We start from the raw sequence: 15,945 nt of genomic DNA, 5'->3' as shown, positions 1-15,945 counted from the left end.
TGCGACCTTCCTTTCCTTTTCCCCAGTGGGAAAAGGTGCTCTGAAGTCAAGCTGCTCCTGCACTTGGAAGGCGCATTAAATGGCTTTTGCTGAGTGACTCTCCTCTGAGCTTATTCTACAAATGTCTGGAGCTCTGTTCCACTTCCCACACACCCTTCCCCCCCCCAAAAAAAGCAACAGGTTAGTTACCTCCTCTTTTTTGAAGGCCGGGCGGAGTTTGTCATCTTGAGGCTTTTCCTTTTTAGCTTCCACATTAACCTCTTTCTCTTCCCCCTTTTGCAATGTTTCCGCAAGACGAAAAGATCAATTTCCATGGCAAACCCTGCCCCATCTGCCACGGTGTCAACCAAGCTCGTGCTCACAAAACCCCTTGTTCCGTGCCACCACTGCCGCCGTGCAGACAACTCCCTCTGGGTGGTAGCACAGTGACTTCCACATCCCTCCTGCACGCTCGTGCTCTCTTCCCTCCGTTCTGGAGTGCCCCGTGTCTGCGCATAGCCCAGCAGAGCTCGGTCTGTGCTTGGTTCTAATACTCAAGGGTGCTTATTTGGCACTCTCACCACAAAAGTTTGCTGGGTGCTCGTCCGCAGCCTGCCCATGCCGTGCCTTTGTACCTTGCATACGCGCCCGGCTATTGCCCCTGGCCGACTGGCAGCCGTGGAAAGAGAAGGCAAGGTGGAGGTTTCAGAGCATGCACAAAATCCCACCGGAAGATCTGAGAGCCAAGAAGGGAACAAACAGACATGCACCATCATGCACTATGTTAGCGAAAGTTGGAAGCAATAAGATTATGAACAAATAATAATAATAATAATAATAAAGATTTTTTGTTCTTTTTGCAAGAGTTAGTGGTCAAAAGTGCAGAGGGATGACTGTGAGCAAGTCGCAATCCAGCCATTTTTTTGTTTTGTTTTGGTAAAATGCATTACATTTCCCACGAAACACAAGTGTAGTAAGTTGGCTGAGTGCAAAATGTTTACTGTACCTGTTTTCTCAGGGAAGCTGCCGGGGCTTTTTCCTCTTGCACTTTCTTCTCTTTTACCTGTTTGTCTTCTATTTTCTTCTCTTCTCCCTTCCTCCCTTTTGCCTGATCTACCTTGCTCTCCTCAGCCTTTTGCTTTGCCTTCAGCCTTTCCTCTTCTAGCTTAGCCTTGTCTTCCGCTGCCTTCTTCGCCCTCTCCCGTTCCTCAGCCTCCCTCTTTGCCTGTTCCTTCGCCCTCTCCTCAGCAGCTTTCTTCTCCTCGGCCGCCTTAGCCCTTTCCCTCTCCTCAGCTTCACGCCTCTCTTTCTCCTGGGCAGCCCTTCTCTCCTCTGCCTCAATCCTCTTCCTCTCTTCCTCCGCTTTCCGTTCTTCCTCTGCTTTGATCCTTTCCCTTTCCTCTGCCTCGAACTTTTCTTTCTCCTCAGCTGCCCTTTTCTCTGCTTCAAGCCTCTCTCTCTCCTCCTCAGCCCTCCTTTCTGCCTCTGCTTTAGCCCTCTCCATTTCCTCTCTCTCGAGCCTTTCTTTCTCCTCTAATTTTTTCTTTTCTGCTTCTGTTTCATCTTCTTCATCTGTTTTTTGATCTAAGGCTACAGTAATATTTATTACCTCCCCACTCCCTGTTTCCTCCTCAACTGCTAGGGCGTCGGTGCCGTTTTCTACTTTTCGCTCATCTGCGTTTACCTCAAAATGTTTTATTTCTACCACCACAGCTTCTTCTGCATTGTCTACTGTTTCCTTTTCTAATGTTACTTCTACCTGATTATCCTCTATGGTTCTTTGCTTTGGCTTCTCGTCTTGAGGCTCTTCCTTGTCCTCCTCATCTTTCTTCTCGTCTTCCTCGTCCTGTCTCAAGTTGTTCCTCTGGTACGATTTGGTGATGGTTTCAGTTTCCTCTACCTCATAGCGTCTCCTATGGGTGTCCACTTTTTCATCTTTCTCTGGGGTCTCGTTTTCTTCCACATTGTTCATCTCCTTTTTGCTTATGAATGACAGGCTCTCGTCAGTAATTGTCGGGTCAAACTCCTTCTGGCGTTCCATGGCTTCTTGGAGACGTTTCTGGCGCCTTTCTTCTCTCTTAGCCAGCCTCTCCAAGAACATGGAATCATCATCCCCATCTCCTTGACTATTTGTGACGGTGGTAACTGTTGTCATAGTACTTTTGGTCTCTTCTTCTGCAATGCTACATAAGACACAAAATTAGCAATACTCTGTGAACCTTAAGCCACAACAAAGTGTTTTGGTTTTTTGTCAACTATTACATTAATTTTATTTATCATAATATTTATAAGCCAACGACTCATAAAGGAGCACAATGAAATCAGTAAAACATCATCAAAGTAAAAAAATAAATCATAAAATATAGTGGTACCTTGGTTCTCAAACTTAATCCATTCCGGGAGTCCATTCGACTCCCGAAACTGTTCAACAACCAAGGCATGGCTCTCGATTGGCTGCAGGAGCTTCCTGCACTCAAGCGGAAGCCGCGTCGGATGTTCAGCTTCCGAAAAATGTTCGCAAACCAGAACACTCACTTCTGGGTTTGCAGCGTTCAGGAGCCAAATTGTTCAACAACTAAGCCGTTCGCAAACCAAGGTACTACTGTACACAGGACAAATGACCCACACTGAATCTCTAAAAACATTTGGAGAAACAAGAATATTTTCAGCGGTAACAAATGTTAGAAAGCACAGACATTCAATGAAGCTGAATGTTGAAAGATTCAGGACAGATAAAAGAAAGTACTTCTATATCCCATAGGAGGCAGTGGTGGCCACCAAATCTAGATGGCATTAACGGTGGATTAGGCAAATTCATGGAGGAGAGGGATATTCATGACTATAGGCCAGGCACGGCCAAACTCGGCCCTCCAGATGTTTTGGGACTACAGCTCCCATCATCCCTAGCTAACAGGACCAGTGGTCAGGGATGATGGGAATTGTAGTCCCAAAACATCTGGAGGGCCATTTTTGGCCATGCCTGCCATGCTCTGCCTCCACAGCTAGAGGCAGCAATGCTTCTGAATACCAGGTTTTGGAAAGAGCAGGGTAGAATAAAGCTCTTGAGCTCAGGTCCTGCTTGCAGGATTTCCCACGGGCCTCTGGTTGGACACTGGACTAGATGGGCCACTGGCCTGATCCAGCAGCCTCTTCTTATGTTCTTAAATATCAGAACTGTAGGCGCCTGTTTGATTTCAGTTAGGGGAAGTGTTGCCAGATGTGATAAATTTGGCAAAGTTTGGTTCCCTTTTAGTGAGTTATGTAAATCTTCCCCCCCCCTCCTCCTCCTCCTCCTCCTTTCACCCAGGCTTCCTTTTACAAATGCGATTATGCAAACCAAACATATGTTCGCTTCCTAGTCATGAACACAATGTTTGCAATTCTTACTGTATCTTTGCTTTGAATGCTTGTGTTGACTGTACTTACTAGGGCTGCTCAATTTGAAGCCCTCTTCTCTTCCGTGTTGGCAATGTTAAAACTTTCAGTCAAATGTTTGTTTTTAAAAATACACTTTGTGTTCCAGATTACTGGTGCCTCTATTACACTAAACACTTCTTTCAGTTGGGAGAGTAGATGATATAGAACGGGCACCCCCAAACTCGTCCCTCCAGATGTTTTGAGACTACAACTCCCATCATCCCTGACCACTGGTCCTGTTAGCTAGGGATGATCAGAGTTGTAGTCCCAAAACATCTGGAGGGCCAAGTTTGGGGGTACCTTATATAGAACAATGGGTTAAACAGCAGAAACAGAGCTGGTCCACCTATTAGGCCGGGTGAAGCAGCCGCCTCAGGGGCACAGCAGCAGAAGGCGGCACATTCACCTTTTGCCTCAGGTGGCGAAACAGGAAAGGTCACCCCTGAGCAGGAGCTATTACATTACTCGACACTTCTCTGCCCTGATTTGTCAGGCAAGCTGAGAACAAAGTCATAGAGTAGAGTCTTACTTGTTTTGGGCATTGACTTCAGGCTTCTCTATCACTTGCCCTGTGAAGTCATCATCTTCCTTTTGCCGCAGTCTTTCTTGCCGGGCCCGCCTGCGGCGTTCTCTGGCAGCCTCTTCCTCGTCGTCGTCATTTCTTTGGTAGGCTAACCTGCAAAAGACCATTTGGGAGAGGTCAGAGCCTTTATTCAATCCATTCCGGAGCAATTGTGAGCCTGCAAACCACCTTGCTGTTGTTCATTCAGTGGCGCATTGACGTTAGACTGTTTCTAAGGTTACAGAGTTTCTACTATTGTACAACAACAACAACAACGTATGTGCGGAGGAAGCAAAACAGAAAAGAAGAGAAAGAAGGCAGGTCTCTGTACCCAGCAAGTCTACAATCTGAAATTTGGCCAGAGTGGGAAGTCTACAAGAAGAGGGAAGGGAAAGAAGCAGGGTGGCGAAGCAAGAGTTGATTGCCAGGAGTTGCATGCAATTAACATTCCCAGGTTTTGTTTCTGTTGGAGGCGAGAACCAAAGGGTTAAGTGAAAGGCTTTATGGGGAAAGGTGAAAGGTGTCAGGTCATGAGGTGCTCCAGGAGGGATGTTCAGAGTTGAAGGGCATCAAGGGCCTTGTAAGTTCCAAAATGAACCCATGTGGCTGTTTCCCAATAACTTGGTGCAAAAACACCTTTTTCATGGGGAAACATGGAGTCGTCATGTCAGAAGCTGCCCTTAGGAGGAGGAGGAGGAGGAAAACACACGAAGGGGGAGGAGTGAGAAAGGGAGAAAAAGCTGTATCAGCAGACATTTCACACCCTGGCTTTATGAGTTCCAAAAGAAACTTAAAAGCCAATGGCGCCGTTAATGTGCCAGAGCTGGAGTGGAAGCTATGCTCCCATGCTGCATTTCTTGGCTTTGGCACGGAGCAAGCTTTTGTTGTGGTTGGTTTGCCCCTGCCCCTTGTTCCACCACAACTGTTTCTTTTAATCTTGCTGGTGAGACCTTGCCATAAAAAGAAGAAGAAGAAAGTGGGAGGAGGCATGTGTCAGGAGGGCGGCCCTTGCGGTTGGAAGAGTTCAAAGCAGAGACGAAGCAGAAAGCCTTGACCCTAAATGAGAAGGATCTGGTACGAATAAGGGATAAAGCAGAGCCCTATCCTGGCATTCAAAACAATGAGGCACACACTCTGTTTGTTGCAAGTCCCACCTCGGAGGGTGAGCATCTGCAGCAGGGAATCTGCTTTACTTAAAAATTTAGAACCCTGGAAGCCATGCATAAAACTTTCCCACCCAGGGCCAGATTTACATATAAGCTAAACAAGCTATAGCTTAGGGCCCCACTCTCTTAGGGGCCCCCAAAAAAATTAAAGGGAAAAAACTGGATGTACATTTCCAAAAATGTAAGATAATAAACAAATAAAATAAAACCTACGTATAGCAACAGTGTGTTGTGTTGTGTAGGCTCCTATGATGTAAGTAATGGGCCCCGCCTGCTAGCCTGCTCCCTAAAATATCACTGGTTTGCTCATTTCTATATATGGGGTGCCTACATTCTGCATGGACTGGTTGCATGTTCAACAATTCTTTGATAAAATGCATATTTTGTTATGTGCAAATGGCTTTCGATACCTATTAGGTCCATAAATTACCATATAGCATATATTCAACACAAAAAAACAGCGACAATTTGTTGTTGACAAAGGACAGCTGGATATATAAAGGGCCCCATTACCTTCAGGAGCTTAGGGCCTCATGAAACCTAAATCTGGCCCTGGTAGGTGATGTTGCCAGCTAGAGGAAAATGAATACCATGGGGAAGGAATTGGGTTGGGTTTGCATATTCATACGATCCCATCTAATTTGCACTTTGTGAAACAACATACAAACCAAAACACACCAGTCCTTCAGTAATCACGCTTCCCAGAATTTCGCAAAACAGTTCCCCAACCCCAAAAAGGAGTTCTAATTCAACTTAGATGTCCTGGCATTGCAGCATTTTGCATTTCACCCACCCCTGATATTACAGTACAGAAGGAAAGGTGTGAAGGAGGCTTACAGCTTAGTTTTAGGTTTACGGAAGAAATGCAAGAGATAAATAAAATAAAGGTCAATCAATAAAAGGTAATGCTTAATTTGGTCCTGACAGACACCTCATACTTTGCCTGGTTAACTGTGCCTGCCACATCCAGACCGTTGCTCCATGTGTGTTTCTCTTAATAAACACATAAACTGCAAAAGGCAGACACTTGTTACCAAACACCATTAAGCTGGGACCCACCCGGGCTCCATAATGCATGCTGTGGACCCCTGCAACATTCCATGTAAGTGAGATATTCCCCAGCCAGGGCAAACATTCATTTCTGCCTCCTTTCTAAGCAACCCAGTATGTCAAATCAACAATGCCCATCTCCAGAATGCAACTTACACAATCCACACTGAGATAACGTTCTCTCTACCTGCAGCATGTCTCTTAACAAACCTTTCCCCTGGTTGAACATCTGCTTGCTGCAAGCTGTTTTGTCACCGCTGGGAAAACAGCTCCATAATGATAGGTTTCCCTGCGCTCCTGGCCATCTGATATGTCTTATTAAATATTGAGCTGAAAGGAGAATGTTGTGAGATAAGAGCACTCTTCTCTCTTTCGCGCTTTGCTCAGGGCATTTTCCATATATGGTGCAACCAGGAACAGGAAGTGCACTGCTTCGTTAAACCAGGGGTAGATCACAGGGTGCCTCTGAACATTGCTGAACTCCAACTCCCATCAGCCCCAGTTAGCAGAACCCATGGTCAGGGATGATGGGATCACAGGAAAGCTGCCTTCTACAGAGTCAAATCCACTGGTCCATCTAGCTCAGTGTTTCCCAAACTTGGGTCTCCAGCTGTTTTTGGACTACAACTCCTATCATAAAACAAGACTAGTGGTCAGGGGTGATGGGAATTGTAGTCCATAAGCAGCTGCAGACCCAAGTTTGGGAAACACTTGATCTAGCTCAGGCATCCCCAAACTTCGGCCCTCCAGATGTTTTGGACTAAAATCTCCATCATCCCTGACCACTGGTCCTGTTAGCTAGGGTTCATGGGAATTGTAGGCCAAAACATCTGGAGGGCTGCAGTTTGGGGATGCCTGATCTAGCTCAATATTGTCTACACAGACAGCTCTCCCAGATTTCAGACAAGGGGTCTTTCCCAGTCCTGCCTGAAAATGCACCTTCTAGATGCATAGCAGAGGCTCTAGTACTGAGAGACGTCTCCTCCTGAAAACCCCACCCCCAACCTTGCCTTAAGAGAACCATAGCTGGAATAACTCTAAAGGCCCTCTGCCACTGCACTTTTGTTTTTACATCAGCCTGGCTGTCTGACTCTCCTTTCTATATAGTCATTTTTAATATGCCATAACGGGGGGAGGGGGCATTTTCAGAGAGGGGTTGTGGCTGGGGAAGGAATAACCCCTCCCTTCTTAGCATACTGGGGACATAGACACATACACACAGAGACACACATGCCATGCCGCCCCCCGTCCCCATGTAATTAATTACAGAAAAACAGAGGATGTAACAGCATGCAAGGCATTAAGCATAAACATGCCATTCGCCTCTGAATCTCCATGTTCAGAAGCAGCTTAACTCCGAAGGCCGGTTCCTGGGGAGCAACGGCAGGAGAAGCCTGTGGACTTCATGTCCTGCTCTTGGCTTTTCCCAGAGACATCTGGACAGCCACTGTGAGAAACAGGATGCTGAACTAGGTGGGCCCTTGGTTTCATCAACCAAAGCCCTGCTTGAGCCTTTTGTAAGAAGTATAGAGATAATGTGCATGAAGGCCTTTGAACGCTTGCTTGCTTGTCAAGCAAATAAATAGCATAGGTCCAGATAATAGGTCAGGCAACTTAACTTGCATAAGCTGTACGCAAGACCAGCCACGTACGCTGAGGTGGTCCCTTTCTCAATTCAGTCTAAAACCTACCAGCCTATGGTTTGCTTTCCATCTTGCACACACCTGGACGTCATCACCTCTGGCCAAGGGACTGAGAAGACAGTTATGCCCTCTTTTACCATAATGCCTCTCTCCTTCCAGAAGTGCCTCCAGATATTCTGTTTCATGACTTCAACATTTTGACCCTAGGTTGTTGTTGTTTTTTACACACACACACATTTTGCTGGTGGGGTTTTTGGAGAACTCCCGTCACCGAATCTGAAAGGTAGATTTTGAAGGAGAGCTGTAGTTCAGCTCATGTATCGGTTCAGGAAGTGGGAATGGGGTAAGTTCACATCTCTGCCCGCTTGTTCCAGTGCTTTGAGAAAATGTTTGCAGGTCATGAAGGACCTTAGACTGTTCCAGGGAGGCAGTTGTTGTGTTGTTACACTCCTGCATCAAATGACAAAAGTCACTGCAGTACGTACACATAGAAAAGGTTCACTGGGAAAGAGGAGGCCTCTTTTCTCTTGCTAAGCTTGCTAATGCAAAGTACTGTACACAGCCGGCCAAGGAAGTGGTTGGAGTTCTTAGCTGCCCTTAATATCTGCATTTACATCCTGCTAAAAATAAAATGGGATACACCACCAGCTATCAATCTCCTCCCTCAAGAGGCATTATGGTTTTGGCCGCTTGCGACAAAATTTCTTGACACTGCAGCTATTTCCACTCGGAGCCGTAGGTTTTTGCTCTGACTGCCCATCAAGGCTCTGTGATTTGATGCTGCTTGTTCTCTCTTCTGAGCTGTCTGTTCCCATCAGCTGCGTTACACTTAATAGTATTTATTCATCTTAGGGAAGCTTCCAAAATGTCTCAATCCAGAGCACCGAGGTAGGGGCAGCCCGGAGAAGTTGCAGGTTTTCACACGCAAGTATTATACACGCCAGCCACATTGCAAATAAGAGGGGGGGGAGGAGAAAACATGCAGCTTGCTTGGTGGATTAATTGGATGCAGAGCTGGATTGTTTACAAATCTATTCTTAAAATTTAATTCATCTCTTCCTATCCAAAAATACATCTTGGCAAACATAGCTCAGAGAAGCTCAAGCCTGGCAAAGCAGCTAGGAAATGGAGAATGTTTCCTGGGGAATCACAGCATCACAGACTAAGGGCTGAATTGAAGTCTGTATTGGGTGCTAGAATGGACCATATTCAAGGGCCCCCAATTGCATGAGTTCAGATGCACACCGAGAATTATAATGTGAAGACTTGTCCCTTCTCCCTATGAGACCACAAATGGTAGAGCACATGCATTGCATGCAGGAAGTTCCAGATTCAACCCGCAACATCTTGACTTTAAAGCCTGGTAACATAATTAGGAGAAACCCTTGCCCCAAGCCCAGAGACAGGACCGGCCTAGGTCAGTTTGGCCTAAGTCAGCAAAGCCCAAAATAGCACACCCTTGCGCAGCAGGGAAGAAGGGGTGAGTGAAGATCTACATCAGCAACAAGAGGGGAAGAAAAATTGACAACAGGATCTGCTGCCCCTGGCAATCCCGCCACCTGAGGAGGTTGCCTAATGGGTGGGCCGGCCCTGCCTGAAGACCTCTTGCTATTCTGAGCGGCTAATAGCGATGAAAGAGAAATTAGTTTGTTCTGCATTTTAAAGCAAACAGTTTGTGCCTTATAGATTCTCCAGTATTAGGAACTGTAGGCCTTTGCATAACAGTTTCCAAGAACCACTAGTGGGGAAGAGTGCTGCTGTGCTCAGTGCCGTCTTAAGCGTATCTGGCGCCGTGGTGCGAAGATCCCTCCGGCGCCCCCCCCCCCGCCCCATTTCCCAGCGCGGCTGTCTGGCGGGCGCAGCATTGCGCCACCCAGCCTTTGCCTTAGAGCCGGCCCTGGCCGTGCTCACGTTCTACCTGAAAGTTTCCCTTATTGGCCAATGTGAGAAGAAGATGCTGATCCAGGCGGGTCTTTGGTCTGCTCTAGCAGGGTTCTTCTCATTTGGCTTAAAACACAGCTGCCTATTGGATTAAGCACTTATTCGATTTTTGCAATGAAGTTGCACACATGAACTTAAAATTGTGTACAACACTCCTAGGAATTTTAGGGGGGAAAGCAAAGCATACAAAAATGTGTGACCTAGCAAGAAAATGCATACCGATATGCACAAGTTCAACAAAAAAGATAGGGCAATACAGAGCTATGACTGAGCACATGGAAAACTGACTTGGAACAGAAATTGGCTTATCCATCCACCTCTAATAGATAAGAGGTGTGTTACATGCACCAGTCTGTGAGGTAGAACTATCTAAAGTGTGAAGAACGAACTCTGGCAGCCAGCACCTTCGAAAGGAACATCAACAAAGAATTCACAAGGGGACCCACTTCTGAGCATTTCTAGAGACCTTAAATCTGAACTTTTCTTCTAAACATCACCACCTTGCTGTGTACAAGATTCAACTTTAAATTTTACTTTTCCTTTATGTATTTATAGGCTACTTTATTGGATAAAGTCCACCAATATCTATAGGCAGTCCCTATTTTGGGGGGTAGAAAGACTGATCATTTGCTTCATAGCATGAAACGCAAGCTGATTCTACGAAACACATCTGCAACAAGTCTATAAATTGCCTCCTGCTTATATCTCAGGAAGAACTGCAGGCAAGGCAGCCTGTAAAGAGAGCAAAAATAAAACCTTCAGCTACTGAAACAATGTTAAATTTGCCTCCACCGAAAAGATAAAAGGGCTTTGCTGGAAGCATCCCAAAGCCAAAGAGAGTAATGTGCTCAATATGCGACGTCTACAATGGTTTGCTGGGTTGCCGCATCTACGATGGGTTTGAGACTCAGTGCTCTGGGAGGGCAGCCTTTTTTAACCTTTGCCACAGACCACCCAGAAGATACACATGTCAAAAGGTGGGATATCACACTCCTGTCTTTTACGGATGGCAAATCCACCATTTTCAGCTTCTCTCAATTTCTCGTTTTCCCAATCTCCAATTCAGTTCTCCACGTTAGTTTGCATTGTGCACAGTAATACAAAACTTAGTGGCAACACCAAAAATCTCTTTGGCCAGGTATTGTAAATCCCATCACTGTCTTGAGTGGGAGAATTTAGAAGTGGAAACCACAGACACTGGCAAAATAAAAGAACTAAACATGGAAGTTATGGAGTATGTACCTCGCTTGGAATGGAATAAATTTTGATGCTAGGGTAGCCAGTCACACAGTGCCAAAAGAGAAAGTTAATCACTCCCCCCCCCCAAAAAAAAGGACAGAAAGACAGACACTAGCATAAAATTTGCAAATGTGAATTCATATGAACAGAGGCAAATTTAGAAACAATTACTTTCATTCAAAAGAAATTCATCTCCATGCAATGGGGAAGATTGTGACCAGGTGTGTGCCTGCTTAGTCTCTTGGGGTTGATGTGCTGCTACAAAGGACCCCCTTGCTCTTCCTTCTTAGAGTTATTTATCTTTAAGCTGACTTGGACCAGACAACCCTTCAAACAGAGGACATGCGGTCAACAGAGTGCGTTCCATAATGTAATATTAATTCAGGGCCAGCCCACCCAGGAAGTAGGGTGAAGCAGCTGCCCAACCGCTGTCAGAGAAGCAGCACCAAATTCTCATGCCAGATCTTGTGAGACCTTATGGAGCGTGAGAAATGAGATCTGGCAGAAAATTGGTGCCTATGGCAGGGCCACTTCACCACGACTGGCAGAGGCGGTGTAGTGGGGCAAGAGGAGGCGAGTAGCCCAGCAAAGGAGGAGGCACTGCAGGGAGGCAGAGTGGGGCAGCAATTCTCATTTCACCTCGAGAGGGAAAACTGGGATGTAACACCTCTGTATGCATTGCACCACAGTCCTGCTTGCAGGCTTCTGACTGGCATCTGACTGGCCGCTGGTTCAGGACGCTGGACTAGACGGGCCTGATTCACCAGGGCTCTTCTTCATAATCCTATGTTTTAGAACAGGCATCCCCAAACTGCGGCCCTCCAGATGTATTGGCCTACAACTCCCATGATCCCTAGCTAAGAGGACCAGTGGTCAGGGTGATGGGAATTGTAGTCTGGAGGGCCGAAGTTTGGGGATGCCTGTTTTAGAAGGTTGTGCTCAAATTAGATTGCACAGCTATATCCATATTCTAATAAGAGAGGTGAGAAATGTCCCCATTGTGGTGGCTTTTCTACCAGAGAGCAGGCTTCCCAACCAACAGGGAAGTGCTCTGCGTGCGTTTCCTAGCTGATACGTACCCATGAAGTGTTTCCTCCCCCCCCCTTTCCAGCTGGTGGACTAACTATTGCTAGCAACCAGAAAGCCATGCGTGTGAAAGAAAAGGGACCCACACTAAACAAGAGCGGACTGTGAAATTTCACATTAATTGAAATAAACTGTGCTGATTTGGAGGCAAGGGAGACCTGGCTTCCCAAAGATGTGCCGTGCTGAGCTGTGTGGCATGTGGAGTTAACAAGAATCAGATGCCCCACATTCCTACTTCACCAACCTCTCCATATACTTGCTGGATGGATAGATACCATGCACAGCAGAAAGGATCTTTCTTCAAAGTGGGGGATTTGCAGCATACTTCTGCCAAGCACTTTTGTACAGTTTTAAAATATGCTGATGAACTTCCTTTCTACCAATGGAAACCAAACTATCATTTGCTATGAGGTGAGACACCGAGTCACCACCTCTCAGCCTCAGTACCCTTGCTTGCAAACATAACTGTTGACCAACCTCACAATACCACTGTAGCCATGAATAAGGCAGGTCTCATATAATGATAATGATAATGATAATTTATTACTTATATCCCACCCATCTGGCTGGGTTTCCCCAGCCACTCTGGGCGGCTTCCAACAGGAGATTAAAAATACATTTAAACACCAGCCATTAAAAAACTTCCCTAAACAGGGCTGCCTTCAGATGTCTTCTAAACGTCAGATAGTTGTTTATTCCTTTGCCATCTGATGGGAGGGCGTTCCACAGGGCGGGAGCCACTACTGAGAAGGCCCTCTGCCTGGTTCCATGTAACTTGGCTTAGAGTGAGGGAACTGCCAGAAGGCCTTCAGCACTGGACCTCAGTGTCCGGGCTGAACAATGAGAGTGGAGACGCTCCTTCAGGTATACAAGACTGAGGCCGTTTAGGGCTTTAAAGGTCAGCACCAACACTTTGAATTGTGCTCAGAAACATACTGAGAGCCAATGTAGGTCTTTCAAGACCAGTGTTATGTGCTCTCGGCGGCCGCTCCCAGTCACCAGTCTAGCTGCCGCATTCTGGATTAATTGTAGTTTCCTGGTCACCTTCAAAGGTAGCCCCACGTGGAGCGAGTTGCAGTAGTCTAAGCGGGAGATAACCAGAGCATGCACCACTCTGGCAAGACAGTCCACGGGCAGGTAGGGTCAGCCTGTGTACCAGATGGAGCTGGCAGACAGCTGCCCTGTACACAGAATTGACCTGCGCCTCCATGAACAGCTGTGAGTCCCACCTCCTTTCCACACACCCCAACTTCAAAACCATTTGACTTCCTCCCTTCAGCCCATCCCTGTTCCCACTTCATAAAATGGCTAAGACTGATGGTCTTTTCTCCAACTTCTTTGAAGTGTTTTATGATCAAGAGGTGCATAAGGAATAAGCAATAAACCAGGAAGATTGTCGTGTAAAAAAGTCCTGAAATTCTGAAAGTTCTGAACGTATCCCGAGAACAACAGAAATATTTGCATTATTTGGATTAACACTCAGTGCCAGGCGTGCTCAAACAGTTTGGAAACGTACGGCGGCACAAAACCCATTGCCTTTAACTTATCCCTCATATACAAAGGAGCTCATCTTTCCTTGCAGATAAGCATGAGGAAAACAGGACATCCAAGGGTATTGAAAATATCAGGAGTGCCTTTGTAGACAAAACCAGTAGGCTATAGCACTGTCACTATTGTGGTTCTGAAAAGGCAAATTTAACCCAAATTGCTCCTGGTTTAACCAGCTTTTGTGCCGACACAGCTTTTGTGTCGGCTCAGTGCCTGGATGTTAAGGCCACCTGGGAACCATATCTATGCCATCTTGGGTTCCGCAATGAATGAAAAGCAGGGTATAAATATGAAGAAGTGTAAAGTAATAGTTCACAAAAATGAAGATACAAAGCAGGTTTCTTAACCCTCACAATCCTAGTTGACCTCCTGTAGATCTGGCCCTGGGTAAGCTTCTTACAAAGAGAAGTTCACTGCCAAGATATTTAACATTTCTGGCGCTGCAAAGTTCTGCTGTAATTATGCTTAAGAGGCTTCAGGCCTACACACAGCATGAGTGATATGTTTTATGGCTAAAAGCCTGTAGGCAATTTGGCTACACTGAGCCAAACAAAAGCCAAGGCTCTGTATCAGGTGTTCGCAGGCACAATTATTTCAGGGCTTTTAACTTAAAGGCACACCGTTCCGAGTGTCAGACTCTTCAGAGAGGGGGGAAACTGTAGCTTACTATGGTAGGGGATATATAGATATGTTCTATCTAAAATAGATATATTCTGTTTCAGATTCACAACCCAACTACCCCAAAAAAGGCTTTTCAGAGAGCCAAAGAACGAGCTACAGAAAAAGGGCTGAGTTCGGAGTCTGCAGTCACCTCTTACATTTAATCTGCGGTTTCATCCAATTTGATTTCAATTGCACAAAACGTTCCTATGCACATGTTGATATGCTCATCTTTGCCTCTAGTTAAGTGAAAAAGCAGTGCAAGGTGGCTAAAAATTGTTCCAAAGATAACACAAGGAAGACTGCTTAGCTTTGGTTGGTGCTAGACTTACAAAGCGTTGGTTGCAAAATGTCGCTAATGAGCCACCTGATGAATGACAGCAATGATGCCATTTACAAAAGTTCTAACAAAATGTTGTAATAAGGAACCATGGGTGGGCGGGTGGGGGTCATAAAAGTGTCTGCCTTGAGTTCACGCACGAGCTTCTTTCTCCTTTCCTGGTGCATTCCTGATTTGCGCTCTTTTGCTATCAGCTAAATTTATGTTTAGCAACAATCCTGTGCATGTTAGGAGGTAGAATGAGAACTCCGCCACTGTCTTATAGCTTCACCACCTTGAGGCTCCTGAAGATCTCTTGCTTCCTTTAACACCAACCTCCCCAACCTTGGATCTCTCCATGCAGTTCTATCACCCCTGGCCATTGGCCATGCTGGCTGCATTACAGAGCTCGTAGTCCGACAACTTCTGAGAACCCTGCATTGGAGAAAGCTCTCCAGTGATTCCACACTTTCTCCCTTGCTGCTCTTCGGGCCCGGAAATGCCCTTGAGAATGCATCCATGAAAACACTTCCTTGACTTCACACTTATCCTCAAAATACGTCAGGGAGATCTTTGGGGCAACTGGCTAGCCCTAAAGCCCAACTACAACTCATCCCAAAAATGTGCTAACTGAAACAATCACATATTATTCTCCTCTTTACCCCCTTGCTTCCGTATCCTTTCTCAGTTGTCCCACTTGAGTCTGTTTTTGGACTGAAAGGCTTTAAGAAAGTAACAAATCTAGCCTAGCGTCCTGTTCTCAGAGTGGCCAGCCAGACCCCCATGAGAAGCCCACAAGCAAGAGATGAGCATCAGACCTCTCTCCAGCTCATGACCCCCAGCAACAGGCATTCAAGGAGGCATGCCACCTCTGATATTGGAGCTGGTGCATTGCCCTTATTGCAAACAGTTGCTGAAAAGCCTTATCCTCTATTAGTGTTTCTTTAATCTCCATTTAAAGACACAAATTTGGGAGCCTTGACTATATCTTGTGGCAGCAAATTCCACAGTTGCCCTGCAGGAAGCTGCAATTCCTGTTTTCTCATTCTTTGCAAGAATAGTTTTATATAAATAACAAAGAACAGCATATTTTTATTATTATTATTATTTCTAAAACACCCTCCGCAAAATTGAGAAGCAGAACAAACCGTGGTTCGTTTTCTGCAGAGGCATGGGATAAAACCACACAGAAATTTTTTCCACAGGCCCTAATGTGCCCGAAATCCACTCCCATGCCTCCCATTTCTCAACAATATGCTCAACACTCTGGGAGAGATTGGTGGCTTGGACATGATTTAGAACTGTAGCAAGTGGGCACTGTGTTATTTGCCTATT

The 15,945-nt window shown here is 45.9% G+C and overlaps 1 protein-coding gene across 13 annotated transcripts in view; it reads right to left on the bottom strand.

The window, feature by feature from the left end:
* Positions 1 to 15,945, bottom strand: part of CALD1 (caldesmon 1) — a 184,163-nt gene that overhangs the window by 30,160 nt on the left and 138,058 nt on the right. For 11 of the 13 annotated variants that reach the window (XM_035127489.2, XM_035127500.2, XM_035127490.2 and 8 more), the window contains 3 exons: positions 3,926 to 4,072; positions 986 to 2,162; positions 190 to 273 (listed from right to left, as the gene is read on the bottom strand). In XM_035127489.2, coding sequence (XP_034983380.1) covers positions 190 to 273; positions 986 to 2,162; positions 3,926 to 4,072 — 1,408 coding nt within the window. The remainder of the gene's footprint in view (positions 1 to 189; positions 274 to 985; positions 2,163 to 3,925; positions 4,073 to 15,945) is intronic. The other 2 variants (XM_035127503.2, XM_035127504.2) reach the window with 1 other exon arrangement.

This window comes from Zootoca vivipara, chromosome 10, assembly GCF_963506605.1.
Source record: "Zootoca vivipara chromosome 10, rZooViv1.1, whole genome shotgun sequence".
In the NCBI taxonomy this organism is placed as follows: domain Eukaryota; kingdom Metazoa; phylum Chordata; class Lepidosauria; order Squamata; family Lacertidae; genus Zootoca; species Zootoca vivipara.
The sequence above is the reverse complement of the archived record's forward strand: the minus strand, read 5'-3'. Positions and strand labels throughout refer to the sequence as shown.